General features: G+C 31.1%; 2 protein-coding genes across 2 annotated transcripts; both read right to left on the bottom strand.

Annotated features, from left to right (window-relative positions):
- Nucleotides 1-820: 820 nt before the first annotated feature.
- Nucleotides 821-5,115, bottom strand: LOC113859735 (subtilisin-like protease SBT5.3). The gene is made up of 11 exons (XM_027492435.1): nucleotides 5,035-5,115; nucleotides 4,578-4,669; nucleotides 4,338-4,435; nucleotides 3,915-4,067; nucleotides 3,729-3,840; nucleotides 2,848-3,388; nucleotides 2,677-2,771; nucleotides 2,054-2,293; nucleotides 1,856-1,970; nucleotides 1,481-1,688; nucleotides 821-1,374 (listed from the first exon to the last, which is right to left on the bottom strand). The coding sequence occupies exons 1-11, from the start codon at nucleotides 5,113-5,115 to the stop codon at nucleotides 821-823; spliced, it is 2,289 nt and encodes a 762-aa protein (XP_027348236.1).
- A 1,496-nt stretch (nucleotides 5,116-6,611) lies between these two features.
- On the bottom strand, nucleotides 6,612-10,495 carry LOC113857920 (protein SUPPRESSOR OF K(+) TRANSPORT GROWTH DEFECT 1-like). Its single transcript, XM_027490222.1, has 8 exons — nucleotides 9,727-10,495; nucleotides 9,507-9,612; nucleotides 8,303-8,501; nucleotides 7,710-7,778; nucleotides 7,556-7,630; nucleotides 7,345-7,443; nucleotides 7,098-7,253; nucleotides 6,612-6,995 (listed from the first exon to the last, which is right to left on the bottom strand). The coding sequence occupies exons 1-8, from the start codon at nucleotides 10,187-10,189 to the stop codon at nucleotides 6,870-6,872; spliced, it is 1,293 nt and encodes a 430-aa protein (XP_027346023.1). The 5' UTR covers nucleotides 10,190-10,495; the 3' UTR covers nucleotides 6,612-6,869.
- Between the last annotated feature and the right edge of the window lie 4,599 nt (nucleotides 10,496-15,094).

The raw sequence follows: 15,094 nt of genomic DNA, 5'->3' as shown, positions 1-15,094 counted from the left end.
TTATTTGGAACTGATACTAGTTTCCAATATTTAAAAATTCAAAGGTTTGGTCTTTCCTTTGTCTGAACCCCGAAGTGTGTTGTTGTTACGTGGTTGAACGCTATAGTACATTTCAGCAGAGCAAAGGGCCACCTCGGTACTTCAAAAGTGCATAGGAAGAAGAAAGGCTGACTCCTCCTAGCGTAATTTTTAAAAAATAACCATACTTTTTTACTCCTTAATTTTTACACCCACCTTATACTTCTCCATATTCCCTTTCCATCTCTCCCAATGTATAATTACAAAGGGTGTGAAAAGAATCATTTTAATTTTAACTTAATTGCACTTTTTATCTTCACACTTTTATTTATGTGTGTTTTTAGTCTCTCTGTTTTAGTTGATCACATTGAGTCCTCATAATTTTTCAGTTTTTAATTAAATCATTAACTCTAAAATTTCATCTAATAATTAACATAAATATAACAAAGATGCAATATATCATTGATTTATACAAAATAATATTAATATATATATATATATATATATATATATATATATATATTGCATATTGAAAAACGCTTGGGTTAATATATAGCCTTCAATTCCTTCTTATTTTACAAACTTGGGCAATGAGACTTATTTCACGATATTTTATTTCAACCAATTCCATCGAGGCATGTATTGTGATGAATAAAGATTCAATTGTGCTCATGAAGAATTAGCTATATGGAAATCCTCGATGATATCCATTGAACTTTTTCTTAGCAAACAAACAAAGTGATATAAATGCTTTTTCTCAAGGTGTAAACCCAATTCAACAATGATATAAGCCAAGAAACACTCAATGATAAGTAGATAGTACATTGAGACCAATAGGACTCCTAACACTTTGTCTGCCATTGTTCCATATCAAGGCACCAAACACGAAGTTTCCATTGCTATTCTTGAAAGGCAAGAAATCAATCCTGAAAGTTATTTTCTCCCCAGTTTTCCAGAACTTCAGTTCTGCTGGTGTAACTGTGACATTCACACCAGTTGGATTTTCAACACTTGCTAAATATACTGTTGGTTCTTGACCATAGTATGTAACCGTGCGATAAACAGATAAACTTCCATTCAAGTTGGACACACCAATTGATGGATAATTGAAGTTGTAGGAAGCTGTTGGAGATTTCTGACATTGAGTTTGAACCCCAGTGAGGTTCTTAAGTTGTGCTGGGCTTGCTCCAGTGCTGCAGAGAAAATTGACAACATCTTGGGAATTGAAGTCGTATATTAATCCAGGATTGAGTGCTGCAACTGGGTTAACATGTCCAGATCCACAGTCAAATGGTGTGATTTGAGTTCCATTTGGATCTCTTCCTATGAGGTGGTGTGTGTTATCCATAACTGTGGCTGTAACATCAGAACAAAGGCATTACTTTTGGATGATTACAATTACGGGCATCCATTCTCATGATTTTTGTTGTTTATAGAAATTTGTGTAGCATAAACAACTTACCTGTTGTCATTATTGCCGACATTATGGCTGCAGGACCCCAATATGGGTGGAGAGACTTAATAATTGCTGCAACTGCAGTTATGTGTGGGCAAGACATTGAAGTTCCTGAAATTATGTTATAGTTGACCGATCGTTCTTCAACCGTGCCTGCAGTTGATACTGGAGACCATGCTGCCAAAATATTCACTCCTGGTGCCGTGATGTCAGGCTGCATAGTTGGATAATAGTGCACTATTTAGCATATCATATTTATGTATAGCATCAGCATCAGTATTCAGTGCTATATCCTCTTTATCCTTCTATGCCATGTAAAGTTTTAACTAGGAAGAATCTTGGTGCAGGCATGTTTAAACATAGTCTAATGTGTAACCTTGCCTTAATAATATCTGGTGTTATTATATTTGGCCCAATGGAAGAAAAAGCTGCCACTTCTGGTGCAGGTTTGGTTCCAAGGACTGTTATTGTTGGGTAGATTCTAGCAATGGGATTCCTAACACATAAAAGGTATCAGGAAATGAAGAAGGGTGACTAACTTTGATATTGGAGATTTTCTAACAAACTTTTAAAACTCACTTCTCTGTCTTCATATATGCTTGAAGCTCTTCTACTGCATCCTGACCAATGAGAGTGGTTGGGATGACAAATTGAAAACCAATATCTTTGGCATTATGATCAATAAGTATCATTCCAACACCCCTACCTTGCCTTACTATTATGGACTTCCCTTCTCTGTCATCAGTAAATTGCTCAATTGTACAGATCACAATTTTACCCTTGATTAAAGCAGGATCCAGAGTATTGTTCATGCAGAAGCTGTTAACAAAGCAATCAAAAGAATTTGGATTAAAAAATTGAATCATGTCAAAAAACCAATTTTTGCTGTACATTTATGTAGAATATGACACACCCTGTTGGGAGCCAAACAACAGGTGTGATTCGAAGGATCCACAAATTGTTGACTAATGGTTCAATGGTAAGGTAGACAGGGAGACTAGTGTTGTTTATCTTTCAAAAGAAAAAGCTTCAGATTTACAACAAATATTATCTCATTTTCAACTAGAGTACAGAAGTGAATGAATTTTAATTTTGCTGAAAGTGTAAAAAGGGTAAACTAAGAAGCAAAAAGTTATGTTGAATCTGAAACATGTATCACTATCAACAATAAACTCTGGTTAACCATATAATGCACAAGAAACCTTGCATTTATTGCTGGAACTCCAGAAGCTGCTGCAGCGCTTCCATATATCAAACCATACGAATGCTCCATTTTTATTGGATTCAAAGACAAACCCTGAAGATATATAAACCTTAGTTATTCACCGATATTGTATATTTACTATGAAATGGTTGTTTCTTATTGACTTCACCTTTAAGACTTTTGAGTTACCAAGGTAGATATTTGAATTGAATTCTCTGTCTAAGGTGCTAGCAGCAATAGTGAGGATCCAAGGAGCAACATTGATTGCAGTGCGTGGAAAAACCGAGTTTCCAGCAGAAGCAGAAACAAAAACTCCATGTTTAAATGCATGGAATGCTCCTATACTGATTGCATTCTCAAAATAAATTGGTTGGGGAGGTTCAGGGCCAAGGGAAAGAGATAGCATGTCAACCCCATCATGAATGGCATCATCCATGGCAGAAAGAATATCAGCATCACTGCAAAATCCAACCCAACAGACCTTGTAGATGGCAAGTCTGGCACTTGGGGCACCACCTCTAGCAGTTCCTTTAGCAATGCCAAACAAGCTGGCATTAGCAACAAAGGATCCTGCTATTGTGGAAGCAGTGTGTGTTCCATGTCCACCACTGTCTCGTGCTGACCTGAAGAAAATCTTGGTAGCAACATCTTCTAGATGACCAACTTCTGCTTCAAACCCTTTTAAATAGAACCTGGCACCAATAATTTTCCTGAAAAGTCCAAATTCCAAGTAAGATGACATATTTGGCAAATGATAACCATCTCAAATGCTAAAGCTATTAGGTAATGCCACATGAATGGTTTTATTTTTTTGTCTTTGACTAGTATCTCCACTTCAAACCCCTATGACTACTAGTAGTACTTGATCATTAGAGGCTATGATGCCATACAATAAATCAACTATCCTAAAAGCTCTGGTTATTAAGTAAAGGTACATGATTGGTTTCAGATTACATTTCTAACAGCACATAATTTGTTTACTTCTATAATTAGACCAGTGTTCATTAATCACAAAAACCACTTTGTGATGGATTTTGAAAGAGGTCTTACTTGTTGCAATTGGCTAGTGTAAAATTTTGACCAGTAACACACTCTCCCTTGAATTTTTCCGGCACAGGACCTAATCCATAATCAGTGAAGCTTTCTGATTCCGGCCAGATCCCTGAAAACCAACATTGAGGTCACTCGTTGCAATCCAAATGAAAGGAAAAAGAGAAAGTATCAAACAGTATTTACCAGAGTCAATGACACCAACAATGACATCAGATTCAGCATCCAGTGCCATATGGTTGCCCATATAGGCAGAGTCTAATCCAAGAAAATCCCAAGAATGTGTTGTGTGGAGTCTATTCAATTTGCTCTCAAAAACGGACACTACTGAGTTATATTCTGAAACATAATTCAAAAAGTCATTCAGAGCCTGAACAAGTGAATGGTTAACGTATTCCATGTAGAATATGATCTTTCATTATACAGCTACAAATTGGAGCCACCCCACTTAAACATGAGGATTTATTCTCAGATTTCTTTAACTGGGGACCACACTAATGTAATCCAAAAATTGCTGAATCAGTCTTCTATCTCTTATTCAGAAAATTTTCTTGTCAAATATAGTGGAAAGAAAAGGATTGAAAGATATGTAATAGTGGAATACAATACCTGCAAGTTTATTAGCTTGCTCTGGTGTAATCATGGCCGAGAAGCCTTGAAAGGTTTTACTGTAATGGTGGAGTGCTGCTGCCTTTGATTCACTCATGCTGAAAAGTGTAAAGAATTAACAAAGGAAGATTATCTTAGCTATAAGTCAATCTGTTTTGAAATGTTCATATGAGTAAATCAAGCTTAAAAGAACATCAGTAGTTATGATTAATTCCAGGAATTTTATCTCAAATTACATGCCTTCCAATAACTGAAGCCAGTATCTCATGATTTGCTCTGATTACAGATTCTGAATTGGGGTATGAATGATCTCCCATGTAAACAATATAATGCTGCATCCATGCAAAAACCAAAGTTAATTTCATTCTATACAAGTAATTAAGCACCGCTAGTATTGTAGCCGTTCTAGTTTAAGTGCAATGTCTGGAAATTACTTTTAAAGAAATAATCACTAATTTTTCTGAAGTTGACTTAAGAGCTAGAAAAAACAAAAATTCTTTCTTTCAAATAAGCTAAATCAAGCATACACTAAAGTTGGTAATACACTAACTTCATGTATTGAAAAATCAAAATGATCAGCAATTTACACAAGGCCAGAAGAGAATTATAAGCTGTAGACAGCATGCAATCATGCATCAAGTTCAAGTGAGTCTAAAAAGAATATTTGATCAATAACTCCACTCAGAACATTCCTTACCCTTGGGGTGGATCCATTCACCAAAGTATACCCAATGAACAGGAAAAGGGTGAAAGAACTTAAAATTTTGGTAAAGCCCATGATATGCCAAAAGGGTCTAGAATAGAAAGTTATTTGTGGAATAGTGACTATTTTTGTTGGTAGGTGATTGGCACATTTTTATAGCCAAAGCGAACCAACCTATGTGTCATATACCATAAAAAAATCAGTTGCCGGCTTTATATGTTTCTGCTTATAACTTAGTGTATATATGGGATTCTTCAAAAGTATAGAAAATTGCATTTATAAAAGGAGAAAGATCAAAATATGTTAAACAAACTAACAACATTTTGAAGAATTATAAACGGCAATTATTGGATCGGAGAAATGCAAGCAAAACACTATTTACTATTAGCTATAAAATTTAAAATTATAAAAGTACGAAAGAGAAATGTTAATTTATGAGTGAGAAAAAGTAGTATCTACGTAATTTTTATAATTTTTAAAAATCTTAACTAATAATAGAGAGTGTGTTAAAAATGTGTTGTTAGCACTTATGTTTTAGATTGATACTTTTTAATGCATTATCTGGAACTATGACAAGTTTTCAATACTTAAAAATTCAAAGGACTGGTCATTCTTTTGTCTGAAGTCGAAAGTATGTTGTTGGCGACCACATATTCCAAACGGCCATCTCGGTACTATACAAAAATGCTGGTACTAAGTGTACATAACTAGAAAAAAGAATGAATCCTTCTAGCTCCATCTATGTGTATGGATCCCCTGCACTCAAGAAAATGACTGCAGGGTGTGCAGAAAAAATTGTCTGCAAAGGATTCCAGTCTCCCATCTATATCTAAGCCCAAAGGGTGTGAAAATATTATTTTATGTTTGACTTTTTAGTTCTCAAACTTCAACTTCTGTGATTTGAGTCTCGCTACTTCATTTTTTTTCAAATTATTCAAATTAAGTCTTTCACTCTAAAATTTCATTTAATAATTAATGTAATATATCATTAATTTATTCAAATTTGTAAAAAAAAAAAAAAAAGTATATGAAATAATTAAATAAAAATAGACTTTGATTTGTATTTGACCTCCCTCCCACGTTTGGAATTGGACCTTCAACTGATTGTAACTAGATAGCCACTACATGTCACTCCACTCTTCAAGTCATCAACTGGCCATGCCTTCGATCCAAACAATTAGAGGTGACCAAAATAGTATAATTTTGTTTCCATCGATGGCTTCTGATTCAGTTGTCATACAGCGACGCCTGCTCTCTGACAAGTCACGATAAATAAAGAATTATCCTTCCAGGCATTTCTTCCCATATATAAATCAGGTTTTGGATAATTAATACTCTTTACTAGGGAGTAATTTGAATCGTAAACTAATTCATTACAATTGAATAAATTGTTTGGAACAAGATTTTGTGATTGAATGAATATCCTAGTGGGCTATCTTTATTTATGAGACCAGTTTGTCTATCGCGGCTTTGGTGAAGCAGAGCAGCTGAATTCTTACCCACCTTGGAATCTGAAACGCACTCAAACCTAATACTATCATAAAATTTGTGAACCTTGCATTCAAAATGCAGACCAAGATGAGTAACCAATATCGCATATTAACATACAAGTTATTTTTTCTGATCAATTCAGATTCTGTTCTTATACACAATTAAAGTGAAGCAGAATAAGTGTTCACTTCTATAAATCCACTCCCGGACATGAGGAGAATTCATATCCCCCATATAACTTAAAGAATATGCGTTTCACTTGATCCAATAGCTCTGTAAATTACAAATCACAACATGTTTAAACCAGTATGTATCGTCGAAGTAAAATTCCATCGGAATTAACCTTCCTCTCCGAACTCCTTTGTGAATCTCTCATGAACATCAAGGTCAGCCTTGCTTACTGTAGGTCTTTGTCTAGAAAGTACCTTATCAAAATCTGTCCTCGATATAGGTGGTGGAAGGATCTGCACAATAAAGATCATAAAAAATATTATTCTCTAATTAACATTTAGATAAAGACATTCTACAGTCCTGCTGTCGTTAAAATCTACAGCATCTTGAATAACCTTAGAAGCAAGTCCTTTTGCAGCAAGCTCCTGCATTGTAATCTGTACTGCACTCTGTTGCTTTGGTCCACATGGGATCCACATACCCTCAGGATTCTTAAAGAAAAACATGGCATCTTGGGTTTTGCGCACAGGCTCAAATAAAACATCCTTCACCTGTAGAATAGGTCCAATTACCTTTAGCTTGAAACTTGTCTAAATAAAATGATAATTGTAACCAGCTAATCCATATAGAATTCAAACTTACACAGACAGATATATCTGAACCTGAAAATCCCTCAGTCCGGCGAGCTAAATGTTCAAAATCACCTTCCTTTAAGTTATGGGGTGTATCTCCCAGGTGCACCTGTTCAATTTATCAACCAAGGAAAAGACATGGTAAGACCATTTGCTAGGTCCACAATATACAATATGACCAATCATTCAATGAACATCATCAAATATATTATTGTCCATGCCTTGAACATGTGTTGACGAGCCTTTAAATCTGGCAGGGGAATGTATATTCGCTTATCGAAACGCCGCCTTATTGCCTGCAATTAGAAGTTGATTAATCAAAACGAACCCCATTAACTCAATAAGAATAAATAAACAGAATTACTTTCTTCTTGCCTGGTCTAGAGCGTAAGGAGTATTCGTAGCTGCAAGTACAAGAACTTTCTGATCATTGTGTCCTACACCCTACAATGTAAAGTGGATAAACTACATTATGATAAAAGGCAAACACAAAAAGGAAAAAGAAAACTGACACCAAAGCTATTGTAAACCTTGACTGCTAGCTATTGTGTTCAGCTTAAGAGAAAGAAGCAAAATAAAAAAGGACTGAGATCCTTATTCAAAAAATGTTTTCAACTTTAAAAATGACTAAAAAAACCATCAAATAGATTACTTTACAGATTTCTACATAGCATAATACAAAAACCAAGTCTAGTCTTGGCTGTCAAGTGATCATGGACAACCGCAAATGTTACACAGCATCGACAAGATTGAGTAATTTCTGTCAAGCATCATAATATCTTTGAGCTTAAGTAAGAAACCAATTACATTTATTGGTAGGAATTGAAATTTTAATAGATGATTCCTATATACAGCATTACAGCTACATACTCAGGCTTCTCAACTTGTTCAGGATAATGAAATTGTAATTTCAACTAAAACACTGTTCTAATCAACATATCCCCACCATGGCACCATAAATATATTACCTGCATCTGCACCAGAAGTTCAGTTTTAATTCGTCTTGAAGCTTCACTCTCATTACCTTCTCCACGCTGACCACACAGAGAATCTATTTCATCAATAAATATGATAGAAGGTGCACTTTCACGGGCCATTTGGAAAAGATTTGAAACCAGCTTTTCACTTTCACCCATCCACTTTGAAACCAGGTCTGATGAAGAAACACTGGCGAAGAATTCAAAAGTTAAAACATGCTGCAAAAGAAAGCCCACCTAAGCACCTACATTCATAACAGGGTAGAAAACCTTTTTCCGAAGCAAAATCATTGTTAAGCCAGAACTGGGAAATTTGCATGCCAACAACACGTGTAGGAAAGCAACTCATAATCATGCAAATAACAAAATACTAGATAAAAGCTCACACACCTAACCCTTTGCCCAGACAGGAGCAGTTGAGGGAATTTGGAAATTGGAAGAAAACACTAATAGGGAAGAGAAATGAAAATATAGTCACAGCGAGAGGTATAAAATCAGTGTTTTATTGAATAAGGAATAGCTCTATCGCCCTTATTTCTCAAGGGATTGTTACATAGATAAGGCAAAGGCCTTACTGTATTCCTTCCTCAGGTCAAGAATAGCAGCCTTGTCCCCTTTCTTAACTGTTCCTGCCCCACACTCATGAATCAGTCATTAAGCTTACGGTTATAAAGATTTAAGGTTGGTTGTGCATTCAAGATCTTATTGACTGCTCTCAGTCTCTCTCCCCCCACAAAGAGATCCCTCACTAAATTAAAGATCCCACTTGCCCAACAGGGAGTCACTCACTGAATTCTCCTGATCCATTTGCTCACCATTAGAGGACTCCACTCTTTGGCTCAGGGCTGGTTTAATGCTTTTCTTCCCTTTCAGTACATTTTTAGTGCTTCCCTTGGGGCAAGTAGATAGACAGCTTGTTATCCTTACACGAGACGAGAGTAACTCGCCGGAGCTAAATGGATATGACAACAAAAGGAATGTAGCATCTCTCATACACATCAACATAATCTAACAATTCAAGTGGACAATTTTATTTCATCAACCATCAATTTTGCAAGTGAAGTAAATTGAGATTAGAACAAACCAAACACATTAGTGTTACTCCATGAAATGCTACTTGGAAAAATGATTATTTTAACAACAAACTTAGCTTAACACACAAAGTTTAAACAACAGAATGAACAAATGAACCCACCTGAAAAACGTGGAATCAGCTTCTGTAGCAACGGCTTTGGCCAAATACGATTTACCTGTTCCAGGTGGACCGTACAACAAAAACGCTCTCCAAGGTCGTCGTTTACCTGAAACGAAACACAATGAAAAACATTCAACAGAGACAAGACAACACTCCTTCAATTGTTTAACCGAACAAACGAAACGTCCTTCACTTGTTTAACCGAACAAACGAAACGCACCAGTGAAAAACTGAGGAAACTTCACAGGCAAGATAACCGCTTCCTGCAGCGCTTGTTTCGCGCTCTCCAACCCCGCGACGTCGTTCCACTTCACATTCGGTTTCTCCCTAATAATAGCCGAGTTAAGCCCAGCCCGAAGCTTGGCCTGCTCTGGATCCTCCCCATCAACCTCGCCGTCCTTGGGCTTAGTCTTGGGCCGCGTGGCAACGGCAGCGTCCCCGTTAGAGGCTGGGCCAGGCCCGTCGAGGACGGCCCGGATCTCCTCGGCCCGGCGCAGATACTCGGTGAATTTTTGAGTGATTGCTTCTTTGATCTTAGGGTTCTTCTCGTACTTAAGGTGGGTTTTGAAGTATTCCAAAGCGTTCATGTAAAGTGGGAACGCTTTCGCGTAGTTTCCCTCATTGTCTTCTTGCACCGCTTGCTTCACGTACTCTATTGCTTGCTCTTTGAAATTGCTGTACATCTCTTGCCTCTTCTCAATGGCATAGACAAAGCGAGATTGATATTTGAGAGCTCGATGGAAACCCTAGAGCTGTCGCAAGGTAAGATTACTTATGGGGAATTTTTTGTTTGGGATCGAATTTTGAAACCCTAATTAGGAATTGTTTTTCTGATCGGAGAGAGAAGAAATGATCGTTCGTGAATCGAAAGAGAAGCGTTTGGCGTGTGGATGATGAGAATAAGTCAGAGAAGGTTCTTCTGTGGAATCTCTGACCACGTTCGAACCTTCCTTCAGAAATGCGTAATGCGTTGCGTTTGATTTTTCATTTTCTTCTGTAACATTTTTTTTCAATTAGTTTGGGTGATTTTATGTTTTTGAAACAAATTTTATCACAGAAAAAATAAAATTTTTTTTGTTTAATTTTATTTAAAACATTAAAAAATACAGTCGATAATATAAAAAATTATATAATATATTTTTAAATTTATGAATACCATAATAAATACCTTTATTTATTTATAAAATAATACACCCTTCTCATAAAAATTATTAGTTATAGAATGATTAATTGTATTTTTTTACTAAATAGTACTTATTAAAATAATTAAAATATAATTGTGAATTTGGATATTTAATTATAAAATGAGTGATGGCTAACGGTGATTGTAAAATGGAGTAGGTTGCTGTGGTGCTAAAAAAATCATGCTAGGTGTAATAAGTTAATGTTTAAGTGTGTATAAAAGAGCATTTGTAAAATTCAATTAGGATTAATATCATCACGCAAAATTGATTTTAAATAAAATTTTTCTAAAATAAAAAATATTTTAAAAAGTAATTTTAACATAATATTATTTGAATATTTTAAATTAATATGATTTTAAACATGCTAACAAATCTTCTATATAATATATTAAACTTAATCTACCTATGTACATAAGAAGTTTTAAAAATAATAAATTCTATAATATTCTTTTATTTTAATTTTTTAAATAAAAAATGAGAAAATTAATTTAATTACATTATTTTTTTAATTACTAATTGACAAATTTTAAAATTTTTACAATAGATCGTTAAAAATATTGTATTTCTAATAAATTTGTTCCATTTTTTTAAAAATTATTACTAATTAATATTGTAATATTTTCTTAATTTTATGGATGAAGTGAATCTTTTTTCTATAATTATTCTAACCATGTGTAATCAGAAATAAAAATTAAAATATAATATATTTAATAAAAATAATAATATTTACTAATTATAGTATATCTTTTAATTCTTTTTGAAAATCTTATAATAATAAAAATATCTTTGAATTAGAGATACAATAAAATAATTTTAATAAAAAATAATAAATAATTTGAATTAAATATCAAATTATATTTTATATTACATGCTTCCTAATCAGATTTAATACGAGAGAATTTTTTTTATAATTATTTTAATATTGCATAATTAGAAATAAAATAAAATTAAAATTAAAATATAATACTTTAAACAAAAATAATAATATTTATTAATTATTACAGTATATGCTATATTTTTTTAAAAAAAATTCTAATAATAATAAGATTTTTAAATTAAAGATACAATAATATAAAAAATAATTATTCAAAAAAATTATGAAGTAATAGTATTTCTTTTTGAAAAATTCTAATAATAATAAAATCTTAAAATTAGAAATACAATAAAATAATTTAAATAAAAATAATAAATGATTTGAACTAAACCTAATCCACCTCTATACATGTGGTACAAGATTTTTGTAAAAGTTTTTAAAAATAATAAAATCTACTCTATCCTCTAGTCTTAATTTTCTCAATTGTAAATGAACAATTGATTTAATTGTATTGATTCCTCTTTATTACTAATTAACAAGAAATTTTAAATTTTTACAATAGAAAATTCTCTTTTCACCTTAAACAAAATGCAGTCAAGGTTTCAATGAATTAATGAATATTTTGAAAATAAATGTCCAGAAAAATTATGAAGTAATAGTTAATATTTTTTTTAAAAAAATTAATAATAAAAAATTCTTGAATTAGAGATTCAATAAAACAATTTAAATAAAAATTAATAAATAATTTTAACTAAATATTAAATTATATTTTATATTATATACTTCCTAATCATACTTAATACAAGAAAGTTTTTTTTATGATTACTCTAATTGTGCATAATTAGAAATAAAATTAAATCGAAATAAAATATCTTAAATAAGAATAATAATATTTACTAATCATAGTATATCCTGTAATTTTGTTTGAAAATAATAAAATTTTTGAGTTAAAAATACAATAAAATAAAAAATAATTATCCAGAGAAATTATTTTTGCTATAAAATATTAGTCACACCCACACTAATAACACCCATAATGATTAAAAATAATAAAAACAATCAAGTCTACAATATCTAAATATTTTATCTTAATTGTAATATTATAATATTTCTATAATTTTATTGAGTAATTGAATTTTTTCCTATAATTACTCTAATGTTACATAATCAAAAATAAAAAATAAAATGAAAATAGAATACTTTAAACAAGAATAATGATATTTAATATTTTTTAAAAATAATTGTCCATAATTTTTAAAATATTTTCTCTAATCATTCATTACTAAAAACTCAATTTGCACATTTTACTATTCAATGACTAACATTCATTCAAATAGTGTGTTTGTATTTGGTAGGTAATTACTACAAACATTCCTCACAATTTTCCAGTAAATCTAGGAAGTTTGTTTAATTATTTCCACATAGTTTTGTGTTTTTTCTATCTTCCATTTTGTCTCTATTTGCTTATTTGTACTAATTGACTCACAATCTATTTTAGAATTATAATATTCATCACTCAGTGGTGTTTCTATCTTCATATTTTAAAATAGACATATTTGTTCATACTTCATATATTTTATTTAAATATATTGTTTAATTTTTTTCATAAATACTAAACAATTGGTTAGGTTCAGGGATAGCAATGGGTAGGGTATGAGTAGAGTACTACAGTACCCATCCCCATACCAGCATATTAAAAAAAATACATGTACTCGGCCCCATACCCGTGTGAGTATGAACATTAATCCTCGTACCCGTACCTTCTGAGTACTTGCATACCCGTCTTGTACCCATTACCCGCGCTTGTTTGAGAAAAAAATATTTATAAAGAAAAATATGTTTATATAACTTCACACAAGTAGTATAATAATACAAAAATCCAATATGTAGTTGCCAAATAAGGTACAAACATAGATAACAAACAAATATTCAAAGATCATAAACGTTAAATGTATCTTAGTATAATAATTTTCTAAACTAAAATTCTTAGAAACAATAAACAAAACTAAACACATAAGTTATTTGTCAGTGATAATCCTATCTTGTGACGGCATTGACAACTAATTATAATGAATAACGTTTCATAATTGTTAAGTTTTAGTGAGACAAATATTGAGAATGAGGATAGAATTAAAGTAGAGAAGTTCAATACTAACAACAGAAAGTTGATACATAAAATATTTTTTTTAACTTTTGAATTTAAAATTGTAAGAAAAATAATATATTTAATTAAAATAATAATATATAATATATATATATATATATATATATATATATTAATACTAGTATTTTTTAACTCATATACTATACGAAAGTATTTTATCAAAAATATAAATTTTTAAAAAATTATTTTAGTGAATTAAATATTTATAATGTATATAACTTTTAAAAGAAATAATTTGAATAAAAGATAAATAGTTATAATAAAATTTTATAATAAAGAAATATAGGTGTATATTAAAAAAATTATACTTTTTTATCTGAAAAAGATTAACAAATAAAAATTAACAATAATTTTTTATATTTATATCTTTTCAAAAACTTTTTTGAATGTGAATAAATAGTAAGAATAATATTATTTAGATTCAATAGATTATAGTTGTGTTTGTAATACATATGTTGCATAACAAATTATTATTTTCAATTAAAATATAAAAAATAAAATTTAAATATTATTAATAAATAATAAGTTTACGGTAATAGTAGGTGATTGTAAAATTTATAATATATTTATAATATATTTATTATTTATCATTCACTTTATGATTTAAACATCAATATGATTTTATTAACAAAAATATTTGTGTAAAAAATATTTTATGTGTGTCATATATAAATAATATTTTAAAAAAATTCAATCTCATATTAACTATGTAGTAATTAAATTGTGTTAGCCTAATTAAATGATATAAAATAGTAAATAAAATTTTCTATTAAAAATATAAACCAAAATAAATTTTTTAGTTTACTTTATTATTAAATATATTTTTATATTAATCTTATATAACTTCACATAAGTAATATAATAATACAAAAATTTAATGCATAATTGTAGAATAAAGTTCAAGTATATATATATATATATATATATATATATATATATATATATATATATATATGCGAGTATGGGGCGGGGTGGGTACTTAGATACCCATACCCGTACTCGTATAGCGGATAAATACCTTACCCATTGTGGGTAAATTTTGCGGGTGCCCATCGGGTACTTTACCCATTGCCATTTCTTTGATCGTGAGAAGATGACTCTCAATTTGGACAAGATTTATAATATTTCTCCATACAAATCAACGTAAAAAATTAAGGCACGGTAATTCGCAAGTAGAATATGACTAGATATAGTAATAAACATGATATTATTTCTATTGAGATGATTTTGCTTGATGTCCATATAAGTTATATTACTATTGAATTAGTCATTATTTTGCAAGGGATAATTATAATATTTTGAACTAATTTATTTTTCTTAACAACCTCACAGGAAGATAGAATCCAAACATCTATAAAGAAAGTATTCATAAATAAGTTTAAGGATATGCTTCGTGAAGGTGATATTCATGTTTTTGGTAACTTTG

The sequence above is a fragment of the Abrus precatorius genome, unplaced genomic scaffold, assembly GCF_003935025.1.
Source record: "Abrus precatorius isolate BTA unplaced genomic scaffold, Abrus_2018 Scaffold2, whole genome shotgun sequence".
Classification (NCBI taxonomy): Eukaryota; Viridiplantae; Streptophyta; class Magnoliopsida; order Fabales; family Fabaceae; genus Abrus; species Abrus precatorius.
Note: the sequence above shows the minus strand (reverse complement) of the source record. Positions and strands in the feature narration are given on the sequence as shown.